We start from the raw sequence: 23,006 nt of genomic DNA on the forward strand, positions 1-23,006 counted from the left end.
TGCATCTCCTAATATAACTTATATAGATACTTGGTTGAACAACATAGTACATGGAACCTTGGGTAGGACATTAGATTTTATTGGTTTGTCCAGAGTGATGTCCCGATGAATCCCAGAGTGATTTGATCAATGAGTGGAAAAGTATTTGCAAAGTCCCCTTCGGGGAATGGTGAGAACGGGGGAAAATTCAACCTCCCCAAGTTGAATTATTGATATTCTCAGAAGCAGTGTGGACAATCAAAGCTGTAGGCTGAGCCCCCAGTCTTGAAGTTTGTTCACATGAAACTTAACCCCACAAAGGATAGGTCAAGCCTACTTAAAATTAGGCCTAACAGTCACCCACAAGAGAACCTCTTTTGTTGCTCAGATTTGGCCTCTGTTTCCAGCCAATACAACAAGCAAACTCACCACTCTCCCCCTGTCTACGTGGGACATGACTCCCAGGGGTGTGGACCTTCCTGGCAATGTGGGACAGAAATCCTAGAATGAGCTGAGACTCAGCATCAAGGGATTGAGAAAAACTCTAGAATGAGCTGAGACCCAGCATCAAGGAATTGAGAAAACCCTCTTGACCAAAAGGGGGAAGAGTGAAATGAGACAAAGTGTCAATGATTGTGAGATTCCAGACAGAATTGAGAGGTTATCCTGGAGGTTATTCCTACGCATTAAGTAGATATCACCTTGTTATCCAAGATGTAATGGAGAGGCTGGAGGGAACTGCCTGAAAATGTGGGACTGCATTCCAGTAGCCATGTTTCTTGATGATGATTGTATAGTGATGTAGCTTTCACAGTGTGACTGTGTGATTGTGAGGACCTTGTGTCTGATGCTCCTTTTATCTACCTTGTCAAAAATGAGTAGAACATAGGGAATAAAAATAAATAATAGGGGAACAAATGTTAAAATAAATTCAGTTTGAAATGCTGGTGATTGGTGAAGGGGAGGGGTTAGGGGTATGGTATGTAAAATTTTTTTCTGTTTCTGTTTTTGTTTTATTTTTCTGTTGTCTTTTTATTTCTTTTTCTGAATTGATGGAGATGTTCTAAGAAATGATCATGATGATGAATATGCAACTATGTGATGATATTGTGAATTACTGATTATATATGTAGAACAGAATGAGCATATATTAAGGATGTTTGCATTTCTTTCTTGTAATTTTTTTAATTAATAAAAAATACTAAAAAAAAAAAAGAAGAAAGGGCAAAAATCGAGGAATTTACTGTCCACTTGGAAGAACTAGTGAAAGAACAGCAAAGCAAGGAAAAGGAAAGAAAAAATGAAGATTAGAGCAGAAATAAATGAAATTTGAACATGGACACAATCGAGAAAATCAACAAAACCAGAAGTTGCTTCTATGACAAAATTAACCAGATCGATAGACCCTTAGTGAGGTTGACAAAAATGATGAAGAGAGAGGATGCAAATAAATAAAATCAGAAATGGAAGAGAGGACATAACCAGTGACCCCACAGAAATAGAGGAAATAATGAGGATACTATGAACAACTTTATGCTAATAAACTTGACAATGTAATGGACAAATTCCTAGAAAGGCCTGAACAACAAACATTGAGGATACTATGAACAACTTTATGCTAATAAACTTGACAACGAAATGGACAAATTCCTAGAAAGGCCTGAATAACAAACATTGATTCAAGAAGAAATAGACGACCTCAACAACCAATTACAAGTAAAGAAATTGAATCAGTCATTAAGAAGTTCCCCAAAAAGAAATGTCCAGGACCAGATGGCTTCATATGTGAATTCTACCAAGCACTCAAGAAAGAATTAGTACCAATCCTGCTCAAACTCTTCAAAAAAATTGAAGAGGAGAGAAAGCTACCTAACTCATTCTATGAAGCCAACATCACCTTCATACCAAAGCCAGACAAAGATATTACAAGAAAAGAAAACTAGTCAGACCAATCTCTCTAATGAATATAGATGCAAAAATCCTCTACAAAATTCTTGCGAATCGAATCCAGCAGCACGTTAAAAGAAGTATATGCCATGACCAAGTAGGATTCATCCCAGGTATGCAAGAATGTTTCAACATAAGAAAATCAGTTAATGTAATACACCGTATCAACAAATCAAAGCAGAAAAACCATATGATCATCTCGATTGAAGCAGAAAAGGCATTTGACAAAATTCAACATCCTTTCTTGTTGAAAACACTTCAAAGGATAGAAATATATGGGAACATCCTCAACATGATGAAAGAATGTATGAAAAACTCAGAGCTAACATCATCCTCAATGGAGAAAAACTGAAAATTTTCCCCTTAAGATCAGGAACAAGACAAGGTTGTCCACTATCACCATTGTTGTTCAACATTGTGCTGGAAGTTCTAGCCAGAGCAATTAGACAAAATAAAGAAATACAAGGCATCAAAATTGGAAAGGAAGAAGTAAAAATCTTACTGTTTGCAGATGATATGATACTATATGTCAAAAACCAAAAAATATCCACAGCAAAACTGCTAGAGCTAATAAATGTGTACAGCAAAGTGGCAGGTTACAAGATCAACACTCAAAAATCTGTAGTGTTTCTATACACTAGTAACGAACAATCTGAGAGGGAAATAAAGAAAAAAATTCCATTTACAATTGCAACCAAAAGAATAAAATATTTAGGAGTAAATTTAAAGATACAAAAGACCTATACAAAGAGCTGTACAAGAAATTGTTAAGAGAAATCACAGAAGACCTAAATAAATGGAAGTACATATCGTGTTCATGGATTGGAAGACTAAATATAGTTAAGATGTCAGTTCTACCCAAACTGATTTACAGATTCAATGCAATACCAATTAAAATCCCAAAAACTTACTTTGCAGAAATAGAAAAAACAATAATCAAATTTCTCTGGAATGGGGCGGGCCGCGGTGGCTCAGCGGGCAAAGTGCTTGCCTGCTATGCCGGAGGACCTCGGTTCGATTCCCGGCCCCAGCCCATGTAACAAAAACGGAGAAACAGAATACAATAAAAACAAGAAAATGTTTAAAAATGTTTCCCTTTCTTCCTTCCTTCCTTCCTTCTATCCTTCCTTCCTTCTCTCTGTCTTTAAAAAAAAAAAAAAAAAATTTCTCTGGAATGGCAGTGTGCCCCGAATACCTAAAAATATCTTGAGGAAGAAAAATGAAGTTGGAGGTCTCGTGCTACCTGACTTTAAGGCATATTACGAAGCTACAGTAGTCAAAACAGCATAGTACTGGCATAAATACAGCTATACTGACCAATGGAATTGAATGGAGTGTTCAGATATAGACCTTCTCATCTATGGACAATTGATCTTTGAAAAGGCAGTCAAGCCAATTCACCTGCGACAGAACAGTCTCTTCAATAAATGGTGCCTAGAGAACTGGATATCCACATGCAAAAGAATAAAAGAGGATCCATATCTCACACCCTATACAAAAATTAACTCAAAATGGGTCAAAGACCTAAACATTAGATTTAAGACCATAAAACTTTTAGAAGAAAATGTAGGGAAATATCTTATAAATCTTATAATAGGAGGTAGCTTCCTAGACCTTACACCCAAAGCATAAGCATTAAAGAAAGAAAGAAAGAAATGGAAACTCCTTTAAATTAAACACATTTGTGCATCAAAGAACTTCATCAAGGAAGTAAAAAGACAGCCTACACAATGGGAGACAATATTTGGAAATGATCTATCAGATAAAGGTCTAGTATCCAGAATATATAAAGAGATTGTTCAACTCAACAGCAGAAAGACAGACAATCCAATTACAAAATGGACAAAAGACATGAACAGACACTTCTCAGAAGAGGAAATACAAATTGCCAAAAGGCACATGAGAAGAGGCTCAACTTCCCTGGCTATTAAGGAAATGCAAATCAAAACCACAATGAGATATCATCTCACACCCACCAGAATGGCCATTATTAATAAAACAGAAAACAACAAGTGCTGGAGAGGATATGAAGAAAGAGGCACACTTATCCACTGTTGGTGGGAATGTCATATGGTACAACCACTGTGGAAGGCCGTTTGGCGGTTCCTCAGGAAGCTAAGTACAGAATTGCCATATGACCCAGCAATACCTTTTCTAAGTATCTACTCAGAGGACATGAGGGCAAGGACACAAATGGACATTTGCACACCAATATTGATAGCAGAATTATTTACAATTGCAAAGAGATAACTTATATGGACAGGTGAATTGAACACCATAGTACATGTAACCTTGAGTAGGGCATGAGATTTTGTAAGTTTTGTCCAGAGTGATGCCCTGGTAAATCCCAGAGTGATTTGAAAAGTGAATAAAAAAGTATTTGCAAAGTGCCCTTGGGGGAATAATGAGAAAGGGGGGAAATTCAACTTCCCCAAGTTGAGAATTCTTGATATTCTCACAAGCAGTGGGGATAGCCAAAGCAATAGGCTGAGCCCCCAGTCTTGGGATTTGTACATGTGAAACTTAACCCTGTAAAGGATAGGTTAAGCCTACTTAAAATTAGGCCTAAGAGTCACCCCCAAGAGAACCTCTTTTGTTGCTCAGATGTGGCCTCGCTCTCTCATCCAACCCCACAAGCAAACTCACTGCCCTCCCCCTCTCTATGAGGGACATGTCTCCAGGGTTGTAAACCTTCCTGGCAATGTGGGACAGAAATCCTAGAATGAGCTGGGACTCAGCATCAACGGATTCAGAAAACCTTCTCAACCAAAAGTGGGAAGAGTGAAATGAGACAAAATAAAGTGTCAATGGCTGAGAGATTCCAAACAGAGTTGAGAGGTTATCCTGGAGGTTATTCTCATGCATTAAGTAGGTATCACCTTGTTATTCAAGATGTAATGGAGAGGCTAGAGGGAACTGCCTGAAAATGTAGAGCTGTGTTCCAGTAGCCATGTGTGTTAGTTAGATTCAGTTGTCAACTTGGCCAGGTGAGCATATCTAGTTTTGTTGCTGCGGATATAAGCCAATGGTACATGAACCTCATCTGTTGCTAATTACATATGCAGTCTGCTAGGAGGCGTGTCTGCTGCAATGAGTGACATTTGACTTAATTGGCTGGTGCTTAAATGAGAGAGCACAGTGTAGCACAGCCTAAGCAGCTCAGCATTCCTCATCTCAGCACTCGTAGCTCAGCCCAGGCCTTTGGAGATGCAGAAAGAAGTCACCCCAGGGAAAGTTGTTGGAACCCAGGGGCCTGGAGAGAAGATCAGTAGAGACCACCCTGTGCCTTCCACGTAAGAAAGAACCTCAGTGGAAAGTTAGCTGCCTTTCCTCTGAAGAACTAACAAAATAAATCCCCTTTTATTAAAAGCCAATCTGTCTCTGGTGTGTTGCATTCTGGCAGCTAGCAAACAAGAACACCATGTTTCTTGAAAATGATTGTACAATGATGTAGCTTTCACAATGTGACTGTGTGATTGTGAAAACCTTGTGTCTGATGCTCCTTTTATCTACCCTATCAACAGACAGGTAAAACATATGGATTGAAAATAAATATATAATAGGGGGAACAAATATTAAAATATATTTAGTAGACTGAAATGCTAGTGACCAATGAAAGAGAGGGGAAAGGGTTATGGTATGTATGAATTTTTTTCTGTTTTCTTTTTATTTATTTTTCTGAATTGATGCAAATATTCTAAGAAGAGATCATGTTGATAAATATACAACTATATGATGATATTGTGAGTTATTGATTGTAGATCAAGAATGGAATGATCATATGTTAAGAATGTTTGTGTTTGTAGGTTGTTATGTTTGATAAATTAAAAAAAAGGCTTATAAGAAAGCAGGGGCCTAGATTGTAAGGTCTTATAGCAATCACATTTAGTTCAGAGTGGTAATTATTATTTCTGGATTTTGAGAGACTGTTTTATATATCTATAACCTGGCATTTAGAGATAAGAATGAAGCTGATCAGGTTGAGATTAAGATAATTCAGAACACAGGGGTAAGGAAAATATTGTCTATATTTTAGAACCTCACCTACTCTTTGAGACCAAAGGAAGAAAGGTTTATTTTGTCCAGAACATAAATTTTCTGTAGCACATAATATAACTCAAACTGTCTGGATGGCTCATTTAAACAATCGAAATACAGGGAGTCCTGAATAAGAATGAGGACCTGTAATCCTGTATACATACTAGAATATATTAAACAGATAATCAGAAAGTATTGGCAAAGTCCCTTGAGGGATAGGAGAGAAAATATGGAACTATTAAACTTTATCATCAGGGAATCTACTGATACAGGGTCAGACATTAGGGATTCATAAATCAATAGGCCAAGTCCTTGATCTTGAGGCTTACTCTTGTGAAGCTAAGCTTATGGAGGTAGCAGAGAAACTTAGCCTACCTATAGGTATGCCTAAGGGTTACTTCTGGAGGACTTCTTTTGTTGCTCAGATGTGGCCTCACTCTCTCTAAGCCCAACTTTTTAAGTGAAATCATTGCCCTCCCTGCTACATGGGACATGACATCCAGGGGTGAAAGTCTTCCCGGTAGCATGGGAGATGACTCCCAGGGATGAGTCTGGCCGTGGCACTGTGGGATCAACAATTCCATTCTGACCGAAAAGGGGAAAAGAAGTGTAACTAGTAAAGTATCAGTAGCTAAGAGAGTTCAAATAGAGTTGAGAGGCTACTCTGGAGGTCACTCTTATACCAGCTTCTGTTAGACATTGCTACCTATCATAAGTTGCCAAACCCCAAACAAAACCATTCTAGCCAATCCTAAAGAACACTAAAAGTGTTATATAAGATTCTACAAAGGTTCCATGCATTAAGTTAACTTTCCAGAAACCTACAACTTCCAGATAGGTCCCTGGACTGGATAAGCCCTGAAACCAGGAGGGCCCAGCCTCTCCAGAACATCAGCTAGTTGCATCTCTCTATCCCATATTATTGACAGCCCCTTTCAACATGAAAAAGTGAGAATTGCCATAGCCCAAATACCCCTAAAGAGTAGGATAGAAAGATCAAAGGTGATGGTAGGGTTATACAGAGAAGGTAGGATTTAACAAACATATATGATTGCTGAATCATTAAATAGATATTTCTTTTAGCCTCCAGTATCTTAGAACAGACAGAAGTAAAAAACTAAAATTTGTGAAATTGTAACCCATGCTGAACTCTGAAATATGTTCTACAACTAATTGTGGTGCTGTACTTTGAAATTTATTGCTTTTATGTATATATATATTATTTTTCACAAAAAAAGGAAAAGTCAATTATTATAAATATATTTATTCCTTCTAGCTTCCTATATTCTGGAACAGCTAGAAGGAAAAATCTGAAATGATGGTATGGTAGCCCGTGACAAACTCTGGGATCTGTTTTATAACTATTTGTTGAAGAGTTCTTTGAAAACTTGCTTTTTTCTTTCTTTGCTTTGTATATATGTTATATTACACAATTTAAAAAGTTTTTTAAAAGTATATATATTAAAAAGGTGAACATTTGAAGAAGAATGGAAATCATAATCTTTTGTACTATCTGGAAGGAAAGAGGCTGTAAAAAATAAATTCTATTAAATTCAGAGTAATAGATGTAGTAACAAATAAGTTTGCTTTTATTATATTGGTTTAGGAATGACTGCTAGCAAAAACCTTGGGATCCGAGAATGTAATCATCACTGTAAAAATAAACATGCATGTGGACATGACTGCTGTGAGTTCCATAAAACAAGTTTATTTCAGTGTTTTAAAATGGAAAGGTGTTTGATGAGTAGTAATAGAATCCTAATTATCTATGTACAATATTTATATTATGCAGCCTATAACCTTCAAATAATTTTTTCTTTTGTGGGCAACATGAAAAAAGTATATTAATTTGAAGAAATTTGACTTTATATGAACAATTCCTAAAGTTTAAGCTAGAGAAACTAAAATGTTTTTTCACAGGTAAAACTGGAGTTGCACAGAAGTCAGATGTTAAAGAACCAACAATTTCTTCATATTTATCTGATTTAAGAAACAGGAATGCTGTTTCATCTCTTCCTCCAGTTAAACGTCTCAAGGTTAATTTTAATAACATTTGTCCCTTGATTCTGTAATTAAATGTATATGAATATTTCTTTGCTCTGTGTATCAATTAGGTAAGTGTCCACAGTATACTTTGAATTACTTATGGGCTTGACTAAGAATAGGACCATTATTCATAATACCGTTTCTAAAGGAAGAAACATGAATAGTTCTTAATAACCAGCCTATAACTCTACTTTTGAAACAGTTATCCAGTCCCTTCAAATTCATTAGCTTTTTTTTCTTTTATGAAACCAGAGTAGAGGGAAAAGGAGCAGGAAAATGTACTTTGGTTTCGCTGAGCAGTCAGAACTTGACATTCTTGCCCTTTCTTGGCTCCATTAGTGCTGATCTGAAAAGTCTGAAGTTGATCTGATGCATATACCTAGAGGAGTAATGAGCAAGTGCCTCCCTTCCCAAGGATGAAAGAATATGAGCTCTTATTTGCTGATAGATTAATCATTAGCAGATTTAACCAGAGTCTAAGTCATCATAGCCAGGGCAATATAGTTGATCAGGCTATAAAATAAAACCAAGAAAATGGGTGCCTTAGTTTGCCAAGGCTGCTGTTTCAAATATCACACAATGGGTTAGCTTATACAACAGGAATTTATTGCCTCATAGTTTCGGAGGCTAGAAGTGTAACATTTAAAGTACCGCTAGGCTATTCTGGAGCTGTAGTGTCTGGTGCTGGCTTGCTAGCAATCTTTGGAATTTCTTGGCTTATAGATGCAACTCTGCTTCTGTCACTTGGTGATCTCTCCTTCCTTCTCCAAAATTGTTTCTACTTGCATATCCAGTTTCCTTTGTTTAAAAGGCCTTTGGCCATATTGGATTAATGCCCACCTTCATTCAGCTTGGCCACACCTTAATTGATAACATCTTCAAAGGTCCTGTTTGCAAATGGGTTCATACCCACTGGATTAGGGGTTAGGACTTGAACATGTTTTTGTGGGTACATGACTGAATCACCAACAATAGGTAAGTGCACATTTCTTTTCTAGGGTTTTTATAAGAATGAAAATTCTGTCATGAGGCTAAAACAAAAGGAAAGTTGGAAAACAGGGAGAGACATGAAGTTTGAAATGGTCACCTCCTTCTCTGAGATGATACTACTTTTTTTTCAGCAACCCAAGTTTTTCCTTTCTCCCTATCTATCAGTTCCCTCAATTTCTCCCTTCCTTTCTCTCTTCATCCCTCCCTACTTCTTTCCCTTCTTTCTTTCTTTCCAAATTCATTTAGCACTAATAATATGCCAAGTAATAGTGCTAAGATACAATAATGAATGAGACAGCTTTAGTTCCAGTCCTTGTCAAGCTTAGATTTCAGGGAAGGATACAAATAAGTAAACAAGCCTTTTCAGTATAGTGTGATAAGTGATTCTGTGACAACAGAAGTGTAAAATATTTGAGCTTATATTAAAAATGTACTCAATCCAGGTTTAATGAGATTCCTAATGAATATGATAGAAACCTGAAGGATCTATAGGCATAAGTCAAATATGGAAGGGCAGGTATTGGGATGGTGACGGTGGTGGGGAAAAATGGAAAAGTATTCCAGACATAGAGAATGTGCAAAGACCCAAGGTGGTGGAAGGGGTTGGGTGAGGGGAATGGAGAAAGAGAAAGAAATTTAAGATAAATAGGAGCTAAATCATGCAGAATTTTTTGCTGTTTTAAGGATTTGAACTTTATCAAAGGATTGGGAAGCCAGTGAAGGGCTTAAGCATGATCTGAATTGTATTTTATAAAATTCATTCTGGCTGCATTATGGAGAATGGATTAGAAGATGATAGAACAAGGAACATAGTAGTCATCAGGTCGCTTTTACAATAATCCGAACAAAATGATGTCCTAGTCTAGAGTGGAGGCAGGAGCAATGGAGAGAAGTGGTTGGTTTTAAAATATTTTTCAGAGGTAGATCAACTGCCTTCGTGCTTAATTGGATATGAAGAGTGAGATAGAAGGAGTAGTCAAAACTCTCTAGCTGGGAGGAAGGTGGGACCTCACTGTGATAGGAACTCTAAAGTAAAAGCAAGTTTGAGGGATAGAGACACAATAAGCAATTTAGGAAATACTGAATTTGGAGGCGTGCAAGATGTTTAGGTAGAGATGTCCTATATACAGATATAACTATTTGAAAATTAGGAACGAGAACTGAGGTAGAAATACAGGTTTGAGAGTCATTCACCTGTATATGATAATTGAAGCCTTTTGAGTAAATGAGAGCTTTGATTGAAAAAGTATAGCATGAGAAGAGAAGCTTTATAAAAAACCATAAAGAATACCGGCATTTAAGAAGAAGAGCCTGAGAAGGAGACAAGTTAGGAAGCAGCCTGAGTTCCTCTTATTGTATCGATTTTTGGACTTTATGTACAAGCAAGAATTTTGTTTGGCATATTTGTTGAAATGCATTAATGTGAAACTAATCATTGAACTCGTTTTTTCACTAATAGCTGCAGATGAATACATCTCAAAGTGCGGACCTTAAAGAATTTGGTTTTATTCCAAAGCCTTCCCTTCCCAGTATATCAAGGTACAAATATAATGTTAATAGCTAAGTTAAAAACTTTTATCATCATAAACTTTCTGTTCCTCCAGAAAATCACTTGTTCTGGAAAGAGTAGTCACTGGCTACTCTCAGACCACAGTAAACATATAGTTTCTTGATGAAGCAGTGACACCATAAGGGTTTCATTATCTGTTGTGCTCTAAATTTATTTAGAACTCTACAGTTATAGAATACTTTAACATTCATTATATCATCTGTTTCCTCAGAACCTACCCATCCTATGTGCCATACTTTATCATTTAAATTGCACCTTTGCACATAATTTCTTTTGATTTTAACAACTTGGCTCATGAAATGAGATATTTTTATTCTGTTTCATAGATGACAAAACAAGGCTCATACTCCTAGTTAGTATGCAATAAAGGCCCTGGAAGAGAACTCAGTGTTCTTTCCCTGTATCATGATGACTAGAAGGCAATAATATATGTAATTCCTCTTCCAGAAAAGGGTCTTCTAGATGCAGGAATGACATTTAATCTATTTAGTAACCAGTACAGGACAGTCACAAACCAATAAGAACAGATGCCAATAACAAAATAACTTTTGTTATTTTACTGAAAGTAACATTAGCAGTAAATCTTTTAGGCTACACATAGATAGATCTCTACTAGGGGCATATAAAGATTACTAAGTATGGGTCATTTCCATTAAACAGCTATTTTCCACCCATTGTTACAAAGTATAGTAGAAAAGTGTTGAGTGAATAAGCTACTCAACATTTTTTTTCATTTTTATCAATAAGTAGTCTTCAAAGTCAAATTAATTAAATTAATTAAATACTTTAATTATTTAATATTTTATGGTTTATTTATTTTATAAAGATCAAAGTATTCAAATACATCTGAAATAGGATCGTCATGGGATCAGCATGAAATCTGTAGAAGATTTCAAAAAGAACCATCTGAATATCAAGACAAAGGTAAATTACCATTACATGATTTGAGAGACAATATGATTATCATTACTTCTGATTGACAGATGATGTTATTGAAAAACCAACATCTGAAATTATTATGATTATTCATTAGCAACTTTTTTTTCCTTGAGTTGTTGAATCTATTTCAAGTTCCTGGGTTTGTTTTTTCAGATAATCCTACTATGTCTGTCATAGAATTTTAAAAAATGTTTATCTTCCCTATGTAGCATTGAGCTATGTTAATTAAAGATAATATGAGTGAAAACTGAGAAAATAAAGGATCCTTAGATATCCAAAGTACTAAAATACTAGACTATTACTTTCATATAGCTTTAAAGTTATTTAAAATAATTCTTGTGTTAATAAAATTAGTCCAATCATACAAAACAATTGTATGAACTTGGGAAAATTATTTAGCAACTTATGCCTTAGTCTTATCTATATAACAAAGGAATTTAATTTGGTGACCTTTAATATCTCTCCAGTTCTTAAACCTTTATGTTTCTTACAGTTTCCATGATGACATGAGAATATGACCCAGGTTTTGCGGTATAGCTCATCTGTGATCTAAACTTGCTTTTGCCTGTGTCTAACATTAAATTAATGAGGTACTACATGTAAATTCTTCAACAACATGTTTGGATCCTGCTATTAATAGTATTATTTCCCTGGATCTTGCTATAAATAGCCATATTAATCAGTATGTTAAAATGTGTGAGGAATAATCCTGGCCATTTTGTTCAATGGAAAGCTTGGGATTTTAAAAAATAATTTCATGTACATGACAATGACTTCTATTGCCACTCTTTCCTTCCATACCATTACTTTATACTTCCCCTAGCCATAATTTAAGACCTTAGGAAGGCCAGGGATAGAGTATTCACCATTTTGTATGACACCATGGCAGCCATTAGGACCAATATAAAATCAAGAAAAGATCCCCTTCTCACTGAGAGTATCAAAGCATTTATCCAACTTGTTCACGGCCTAAATATCATTACAACGTGGATAAAAGGCCTATGACTGTTAGCCATTTTATCTCCCTTTACCCTGTAGCCCTCTAACTTAATCCTTCCTTATACTACTATTCTTTTCCCTGCCCTTCTCCATACCAAAGTTCATCCCTCTCTCCCTGTTATCTTCATGTTGTCTTTACATTGTTTTCCTACTTTTATTTCTTTTCTACCCATTATTCCAAATCCTGTTTATGTCATGTCATAAAAGTTTCATCTGCATACTCTGACCCCCCAATAATAACTGTATCATATTCTGTTTTAATGAGTGGGTCACTTTTTAACTTTTTTTTTTTTTCAAAGAAAGAGCCATATGTTGTTGTAGTTAAGCTCACAGAATCTGGAATGTGTCTGTCTCAGGTTAACTCCTGGCTCTGCCATTTAACTCCCAGCTCTTTCATAGTGTACTTTACTTTGTCTCAAATTCTTTATCTGGATATATTACAGGGTTGTTTTGAGGATTAAATGAGAAGATGTATGTAAAGCTCTTAGCATAGTGTCTGATACTATTAGCAGTAGTTGTGTGTATTAATTATATTTTCATTCAATTTTTGATGGCAAAGCATTCGTTAAATATATTCAAATATTACTTTTGAGAACATTTTAAGAAAAACGGCAATTTTTCATCACCTATATTCTGATTTCAGAAAGGAAGAAGAAAAATTGTCAAAAATTGTATGAAAGAAAATGTTGAATCATAAAATTTAAATTGGAAAGGATCTGTGCGCACTTTCTCATTCTATAGTGAAAGAAACCAAGATTCTGAGAGATTAATTGACTTGCCCAAAATCACATATCTAATTAATGGCAGGGCCAGAAACCAATTTCATATCTCCTGATCCCCAGTCCAGTGCCATTTCTATAAAATGAAATTGACTTTTTGTTATCAGTGGTGGACTGAAAATCGAACCTATGGTATATGAATTCTTCAACTTTCCATCCCCAACTATATATTTCTGTCTCGATAACCATTCTTAATTCTTTGTCCATCTTACAAGAAGATTTATCTTGTCTCCTATTTCATGTTTATCTCTCCACCTGTAATCTTGATCCTATTCAATCCTGGTTCCCCGGAGATTTTAAGATACGAGTTGTCCATCTTCTCTTCCCCATATTTTCAGTCTCTCCTCTGTATTGTGTCTTTCCCTGCTGCATATGAATGTGCTTGTTCTTCTTCAGCCCCCATGTTCCCATCTAGTTAGTCATGAGCTTTCTGATTGTAAGTGACAAAAATTCTACTCAAAGTGACTTAAACACATGAAAAGGAATCTGATTGTCTCATGTAAAGAGAAAAAGTCTACAACAAATGGCTTTAATCTTGACTAGATCCAGGAACTCAGGTTATCTCATCATGTCGCTGGCTTTCCTCTCAGTCTTTTAGCTATGCCTGTTGCTAGTTGGCTTCATTCTTTAAGCAGGCTTTCACACATAATAGGTAGAATGGTGACCAGCAGCCCTTAATTCACATCATCCAAGTTTGTTAGCCTCAATAAGAAAAGATAGTCTTTCTGATTGATCTCATTTGAACAATGTGTTTATCTCTTCATCAATCCCTATAACATGGGGATTTGGTCATGTGTTCTATCCCTGTGATCCCAGGAGGAAGGCAGGATACTGTGATTGACAGCTTTAACAGGATAACATGGAATAGGGGTGGGGCCATTCCCCCAAAGCAAAAGAAGAGTACTAAAAGAAGGGGAAACATTCCAGGTAGACAAAACATGGATCCACTAAAGAGTCTCTATACACTCTACCTGTTGCTTTCCTTTCAAAACAATACTTTTCTAAAGTAGAAGAATATCTTATTTATAAAATATAACCTTTCTGGGTTGTTAGTTCCCCAGGAAGACATTCCAGTAAGATTTTAGTGATGAATTTTTGAGATTGCCCATAATATTTTTAAAATAAGTTTGTTTGTCACCTTAAAAATAAAGGTTAAATAATAATTTTTAAAAAGATCATTAATAAAAAAAAAATTCTTCCCTACGTTGTAGCTACCCTTCATTCACTAAAATAGTGGTTCTCTCTCTTTCTCCTTTGAATCTGCTTTTGCTCTGGTCATTTATTGACCTCATAAGTGTTGAATTCAGTGAACTCCTTTCAACTTTTATTCTCTTTGACCTCTGTAGTATTTGACATTTCTGATCTTTCCTTCCTTTTGGAAAGCTCTTCATTGGTCTCAGTTAAACCATTCTGTTAGTCTTCTGCTAATTCTTGAACTGCTTGGACTCTTCCTCCTTACCCTCTAAATATTGATGTTGCAAAAGCATTCTGTTTTTGCTTCTTTATTCTTCTTACTTCATAAACTTTTCTTAGAAAACATCAACCAAGGTCATGACTTCAGTTAACTATCTTCTGATGATTTCTGAATCTGTATTTCCTATGTAAGTCTTTCTGTCTAATTCCAGATGTATGTATACAGTTATCTTCCTGAACATATATCTACCTTAAAGTTAACATGCTAACATCTGAACCCTTTTTTTTCTATCTTCTTTCACTTTGCTCCTTTCTCCCTATTCCTTAGCTCCATGAATGATCCTCATCTTTTCCAAGCTACTAATAGCAGAAAAAGAGTCAGACCAAATATTTCACCCCACATCTAATTAATCACAAAGTCCCTTCTATTTTGCCTCCTAAACCCCACTCATATCTTTCCCTCTGCTGATTCTCTGGCATAAATATTCATTATCTCTCATTTGGTTTATTGCACTATCTTTCTTATTTTTCTATGTTCAATCTCACTGTTCTCTGATCCATAACATAACTAGCATACCTGATCATTTAAACCTGTTGCTAAAACATCTTCAGTGGTTATCTTTTGTCAATAAGAAAAAAATAAACTCCTTAACATGGCAAATAAGTGTCTATTTTATCTGGCATTTAATTACTTGTGCAGACTTAATGATCCCTTCCTTCTCCTTCTATTTTATGCCCCAGAAGAAAACTTATGCTCCCTAAGTATTCTCTTTCATACTACTGTGACTTTCACATGTTTTCACTGTGCCTTTCCCTGCATGAAATATCTTGACTTTTCTTCTTGCCCTGCTCCCCAACCACAGCTGCATTAAGCTCAACTTCCTACTACCATTCCTTCCAAAGTGCTACTACCTTAGAGGAATCTACTGTGACTCCTGTTGCAGGTTTAGTCTTCTACATTCCCAGTGTGCTTTGTACCTACTGCCATTTTTAGTTCATATATCAATATACAAAAGTAGAATAATATGAATTGGAGTTGTAGGTAAATTTGAAGCATAGAGTAGGATTTGAATGGGTGATGAAGAGGTTAAAGGATATTTAAAGTAAAGGAAACTCAGTGGTGTGCTGGTGCAAGCTTATACTAGTTTGTGAGAGATGATTGTTAAATTTGAGGGACTCTTTCAGCCATTATTAAACATTTGATTATATAAATATTCCATTGACTAAACTCTATTAAAAACAAAGGCAATAAATACTTAAAATTCATAACTTCTTAATTATTCTTCTTTATTTCTCTGTGTTGTTGAGGTTATTTGTATCTGTTGCGTCTGTATGGTGGAAATAAATAATGGAATACTACTGTGCATCTCTTCCCAACTTCATATTCAGTGATATAATGTTGGTGGCTTGAAATCAGTCATAGTGGGAATATTTATACTGTGAAAAGTAGAAAACACTACAAATCAGAACTTGGTTTACTGTTTGTTGATTGTTAAGACTTAAGAAAGTGATGGGGAAAATTTTAATAATGCAGATTACACTTAATAGTGTGTCTACTGCCATTACATTATGAATAGAACAACAAATAGAAGGAATATTCTTCTAGTTTTTGAAAACTGCTGTCTTATTCAGCAAAGATGATGCGTAAGTCATATGAATGAGTGAGTTTCAGCATAGGTCTTTCTTGTTTCACTTTCATCTTGTTAAGGTAACAAAAATATCAAATAATGTTCGTGTGAACACTTCACTCATTTTTCAACTGCAACCATAGATGGACTACAGATACAGGAATTTAGGAAAACTCCATGAAAGCATTCTGTGAGAATCAATTCGATACATGGAATTTAAAGTTAGGCATGTTGTATGTTTTACTATTATTTGTAAATTGGGTGCATCCTTTATACCAGTAAAATTTATAATAAACACAGGTCTATACAGATGTATAATATGTACATACATTTTTTGGAGAGGTAGTTATTGAACATTTATCAGCACACTACAATGGAAACTGCACAAATAAAGGTATTTAGTCTCCATAACAATCTTATGAGATAGGTACTATGATTACCCTAATTTTGCAGAGGAGAAAACTAGGCTTAGAGAGTTTAACTTACTTCCACAAGATCATAAACTAGTAAATAAAAGAGGTGGGATTTTCACCCAGGTAGTCTGCCTATAAACCCAAGAAATAAACAATGGAGAAAACAGGATTTTTTTTAGCAGGAGAAAAATAAAGATATATTTTGGAAAAACACATTTCATAACAATACTCAAAGTTAACTTGTAGGGAGACAGGCTGGAAGAAAGAAGACAATTTTAGAAGTTATTGTAACCGAATCTTGGAGTTGGGTTTTTCTCATATAGAAGAAATTATAAAGGAACAATTAATTTTCTTAAAAGAATCCATTGAAAGTTAAGTGCAGTGCTACCATTAGTACATATAGAAACAGGGAATACAATTAGTGGAACATGATATTCAACAATTCTTGACCGAATGCCTTTGAAAACTACTACTCAAAACCTCTAGTAATTCAAAGATGTGTTTGATCTATCAATAGGTAATGATACTTATTGTTAAAAATATCTGTACTCTGTTACACATATAACAGATTTCTCTGGATGGAACTATTCTACAACTTCAGATGAGAAAGCTCCTCAAATAATGATGTTCAGCAGAAATCTAAATGCATATAGAAACCAAAATTTGACAGATGCAAATAAAAGCGATTCTCCATTTTCAGAAGATTTAAATGTGAACTTTGAATTGGGAAATGAAGTTTGGGATGATTTTGATGAGAAAAGCTTAGTAGAATTGACTAGCTTTTCAACTGATACTGAGAAGGCAAAAACCTCAGGTAAAATTGTATTTTAGCATGAAATAATTTTATAAGAAATTCTTTAATTCAGTGTCTTGAATTAGTTTTCTTTGCCTTTTTTTTAAATATGTGCTTGTTTAAATAGCTTTGATTTGTTAAGATTACACTTTTTAGCAAAACTGCAAATGTGACTCTTCCACAAATAGCATCCTTCCTACCCCTCATCCCTGCCCTTAGGACAGAGTTTAAGGTGATTCCATGATGATGATAAAGCAGATGAGCTCTTTCTGTTCTAATGCTTCCCTCTTGTCTAAGTCTTCATTAAAATTCAGATTGTTTATTGAGTTTCTCCTCATAAAGTGGTCTATCCTGCTCTCCATTCTAAGAGTATACATGGTCTGCTAATATTTGTGAAAGACAGAAATATTCCATTTAAAAATTATTCATCTGTAAGCAAAGAAAATAAACAACTTTTATTTCTAGTAGAAATATTGACTTTATAGTTATAAATAAATAAGAAATTATTAGTTTCTCCTGTATTGGATATTGTATTCAAAGCATGTAGAAACCAAGAATAATGGAACTTAGTTCTTTGAGTTACAGGCTAATTTACACTATTTTGCTAGAGAAGTTAAAACCTCAGTAAGTATATGACATGCAGTAAGATGAAGAGACTCATTCCCATGAGTACTGACAGAAGAAAATCATCCCTAAACCTCCTCAGTAGAGACACTTATTTTCACAGTTATAGTTACCGCCTAATATATCCTAGTGCTCTTATAAAAAAAATCTTTTTAAGGGAAGCAATTAGAACTTCAAACATTATTGGTTCACTAAGAATTACCTAAAAAGATAATTCTCTTTTCAAAAAGAATAAGATTTAGCCACTTTGACAAACAGTCTAGGAAAATCTCCATGACACGGGGTCTTGCCCTGTATCACTGGACAACTACCAGTCCCTACCCCAAGGTTAAAACTTCAAAATACAGTACAATGGGCAATGTGTACTGATCTTTTGAGGTTGCTTAATCCTATAAGGGTATAACTTTTGTACTGAGGAAATTAGACTCAATAATACCATTATTTTTTCCCATTTATAGAGTGCTTTAAGTGAACATTGTTACATGCAAACCATTGAATATACTGAACAAACTTAGACTGGATCATTTACATTAATTAAAAAATAAATAACAGTGGCTTTGGGATTTAACATAATGACTAATAAGTCATTAACATAATGACTAATAAGTTAACCTATGTGTTTTGTAGTTTTATTCTTATACCTTTGCTCCCTTAATTCTCTATGCAAATTACATTTGATTGTTGAGAAGAATTATTCATTCTATCCTTAACCAGAACATATTTATTGGAGAAAGCCCTTGGAGAATTTGTAATAAGCTCCATTTAGCTGCTTCCTAGCATTTTATTTTAAAATGTTGTCTCTTTACATAGGATTTGGAAACTCTTTGAGTTCAAGTACCATGGAAAGTAAGCTACTCCTCCAGGAGTCAAAAAGCAAATTCCGAAGAGAAATGTCAAACAGGCAAGTTTTAGAACTTTGGTCTAGAATAATTACAACTTAATATCCTTCTGACATGAAATTGGAAATAAGGATCAAGTAGTTAAATGTCAAAAGAAGCTATAAGGTATTAGCCAACTGAAAACCTTTTAATCTTAAAACTGTTTCTCAAAGTTAGTGTTATCAGGCCACCTGCATCAGAATCACCTGGAGGTGCTTATTAAAAATGCTTCATACTAGATCTACTGAATCGCAATCTCTGGAACTGGAGAACAGGAATCTTCATTTTTTTACAAGCCTTGAAAAATGAATAGGAGTTTGACAGGTGCGAAAGAGGAAGATAGGAATTCTAGGTAAAAAAAAAAAAAAAAATCTGTAAAGAGATATGGCTTTAAAATACATACCATGCTTGAGGATCAGTAAAGAATGGCAAGTACAGTTATAGCATTAAAGCTGAAATTACCAAGGTCTGATAGTGAAAGTCTTTGAGTGCCATGCTTAGACACCTGCACTTTATCCAATAGGTCAGGGCTCACAAACTCAAATGCCTTCAGGACTTAGTGGGCCAAGGCCAACTGTAGAGAACCCCACTTGGGGGCAACCACTATTCAGCCCAACTAGTTAATGCTATGTAGAAAACAAGGAAAGCACTGTCAAATATTAGAGATTTTTCAAGAAAAGCTAGGAATCTGAAATTTTATGTGACATCTTCTCATTTTTAAGCTTTGGCAACTAATTCAATACATACAAAAAAGTGTAATAGACTGTGCAGGAACCCCTTTCCCCCCAAAAATGTCTATTGACCAGATTTATCCCCTGGGCTACAAGTGTTTTACCTCCATGATAGGCAGTGAGGAGCTATCCAAGACATTTAAGCACAGGGAAAACAATATAATCAGGAAACATCATTCTTGCAATGATTATTTTGAGTGAATTGTAAAAGTAGGGCCATCAGAAGCATTGTGGCTAAAGAGAAAGGCAGGCTACAATGAAAACTAAACTAGGGCAGAAATGATGGAAATGGAGAGGTAAGATTGAATTTTTGAAACATTTCAGAGATAAAGGAGATGGAATTTGGCAGCTGATAGAAAATGGTAGTTGGAGTGGGAAAAATAAAGTAAGACTACAAGTTTTCTGGCTTGACAACTAGATAGTTGAGAAGCTTTTATCTGAGGATTTAAGAAACATAGAGATTTGGAAAGGAAAGCAATAATAGTTTTAGAAGTGTTCAATTTGAAGTGTCTTTTCAGAAGTCCAAAATGTATTTGTAAATATTGGACTTGATTGGAAGTCAAGAAAGAGAAATTATGGCCATAGGCGAAACTTTTCCAAGAGAAGAAAGACTGACAGCTTTTTATTCAGGTTCCAATTTTCTACTTAAGGATTATTTATTTTTACTGCTTTAAAATACTAAATTTGTGGCAACTTTTGGAATTCTTGCTATTATTTAGTCATTTTACTGATCATTAGCATCAGGATCACAAAATCATAGATTTTAGAGCAATCTACAGCTAAAAGGGGCTATTCTTCCCACCACTGGTTCTTGAATTACCATGTGACGACACTGGCCAGTAATCATACCGTTCTACCAAGACAGCTCCAATGACCAGGTACTCACTCCAAAGCCATTTGTTCCATATTTGGATCTCTAAGACCAATCAAGGCTTTTTTTTTTTTTTTTTTTGTATGCTGTATGGCAGGGGTCACATTTCATTCTTTTTCCATGTGAGTATCCCATTACTGCAGCACCATTTGTTGAATTTTTTGTTTGTGTGTGTGTTTTTTGGGGAAGTGCATGGACCATGAATCAAACCCAGGTCTCCTACATGGCAGGCAAGAATGCTACACTGAACCACCCTTGAACCTCCAAAAATCAAATAAAAAATTTGATTGTTTAAATCACTTCCCACTGGTTCTAACTCTGAGTGATAAAGAATAAACAGATGTAAGCACTGAAGTGGAACACATGCTGTGGGAGTAGGAAAGCAAAGAATAGGTAATACTCAAATAGGAATATAGCAAGCCACTGAAACAGTTTTGTATGCCATGCCTATAGAAAACTACAAATAATATTAAACAGTTTTGAACGAACTGAAGATAAGGGATTTAAAAGTATAGGCTACCAAGAAGCCCTTGAGAAGCTGTTACCAGAAGTTGCCTTTGGAAAGAAGGCCCGTGGAATCTAAGGATCTGGAGTGGGAGAAAGACTTGCTTTTCCTTTTATACCCCTTTTGCTAATTTTAATTCCTCTCCATGCACATATAATATTTATTAATCAAAGTCATTGATGACTATCACATTTTTCAATGTGTTAGCTTAAATGGCCATCTCCACAGAAGGACATTCATGACCATCTTTGTAAGTGGGTTTATGCCTCTATACTGTTATTTCCTGCCTTATTACCCAGTTCATTTCCTTCAGGTCATTTCAGTATCTATAATTATGTTTATATTTCTCTTTTATTTATTGTCTGCTCCTCTACTAAAATTAATTCCCTGAGGATTTGTTTACCACTTATATCCAGCTCCTAGTACAAAATCTGACATATGATAGTGAATAATGAATGTTGCTTAATGAATGTTTTTAAATCTTATTTAATACAGAAGGTTAAGGGTGAATTCTAATATGCAGACAGTTATACATAAGAAGACAACTAGAGATGTCCATCTACAGTGAGACCTGAGTAGAAAAAGAAAATTTAAAAATTACAAAAGTGGAATTTAGAAAAGATAAATAGACTTCTGGGGGATAGACAATTAATTAGAAGCCTCAATTTTAAAGAAAATTATTGGATTGTTATTTCTGTTGGCCCTTAAAAATAGTGTTCTTATCTGTTTGGAATATATAAATTGTGATTTGATCTAAAGGAAAGGAGATAGATCAGATTCCTCATGAGCTTCAATTTATGATAGATTTTAATATCCCCAAATATTTATTTGTGATAAATATGATAGATTTTAATATCCCAAAATAATCACTATTGGCCAAAATTAAAATGGTTTGTTTTTCATTTGCCATGTTTTAAAAATAATTAATTTTAATTTTTAGTGTTGTTTCATCACATGAGAATCCAGATATGTATTTACCAAGTTCTGCTATTTCCAAGTTCAATAAATCCTCCATGATGAAATTACCTCAACAAGCTGGAGATGCAAATATTGTAAGAAGCACCTCTTTTTCTTTTCAATTCTGCCTGAATAGTTTAACTTTCAGTGATTGCTATTTTTTACCTCAAAATTTAGGCCCATTTACAGGAAAGAAAACAACAGAGTCTTTCACCAGAGATTGAAAAGTTATACTTTACTCACCCTGAAAAAAAATCAAATTCTTCAAATGTTGTTAAAAAAATGGATTTTTTTATTAGAAACAGTGAATATAAAAAGGAAGTTGACCTCAGGTAAGACCTCTTCAAAGACATTTCAAGATTATACCAATAAAAACTTTTTATAAAGACATTCAGCATTTCCTTTGTTTCAAGGTTCATTTTAAAGAGCAGAGCCTAAATATTTTGTTTAGTAAGGACTTTGAAATTTTAGACTCAGGGTTAGCTAAGCCCCTTAAGATGATTCACAGCATCAAATGTTTGAGATCCTATATGTTTGATGCTACTATTTAAAATATTATATTGAGTTGATAAACTTTTTTACTGATTTGAATACAGTATGTTGAAATATAAAATTTAAACTCATTTGAGAAATCTACAAGATCGGTTAATTCTCCAAAAGGTGAACTTGTATTTAAGCTATCCAATTATTTAACAATTCAAAAGATTCAATGAAATAGACAAATTGTCTAATAAGTAGACCCACTCCTGGCCTTTTTTCGGGGTAACGCTCTAGCAATTTCCCTCTTCTCTTTGAAGTTAAAGAATAGAAGCCTGTTGACACTTTGACTAAATGTCATTACTTTCCAATATATTTGAAGAAATATCTAAAAGTCTTGGTCTATACCTTTATAGTTTGTGAAGTCTA

General features: G+C 34.8%; 1 protein-coding gene across 4 annotated transcripts in view; it reads left to right on the forward strand.

The window, feature by feature from the left end:
• Positions 1–23,006, forward strand: part of HFM1 (helicase for meiosis 1) — a 120,481-nt gene that overhangs the window by 96,187 nt on the left and 1,288 nt on the right. For all 4 annotated transcript variants that reach the window (XM_077120297.1, XM_077120300.1, XM_077120299.1 and 1 more), the window contains exons 32-39: positions 7,571–7,651; positions 7,885–8,000; positions 10,460–10,539; positions 11,397–11,494; positions 17,310–17,555; positions 18,969–19,059; positions 22,084–22,195; positions 22,278–22,432. In XM_077120297.1, coding sequence (XP_076976412.1) covers positions 7,571–7,651; positions 7,885–8,000; positions 10,460–10,539; positions 11,397–11,494; positions 17,310–17,555; positions 18,969–19,059; positions 22,084–22,195; positions 22,278–22,432 — 979 coding nt within the window. The remainder of the gene's footprint in view (positions 1–7,570; positions 7,652–7,884; positions 8,001–10,459; positions 10,540–11,396; positions 11,495–17,309; positions 17,556–18,968; positions 19,060–22,083; positions 22,196–22,277; positions 22,433–23,006) is intronic.

This window comes from Tamandua tetradactyla, chromosome 11, assembly GCF_023851605.1.
Source record: "Tamandua tetradactyla isolate mTamTet1 chromosome 11, mTamTet1.pri, whole genome shotgun sequence".
Classification (NCBI taxonomy): Eukaryota; Metazoa; Chordata; class Mammalia; order Pilosa; family Myrmecophagidae; genus Tamandua; species Tamandua tetradactyla.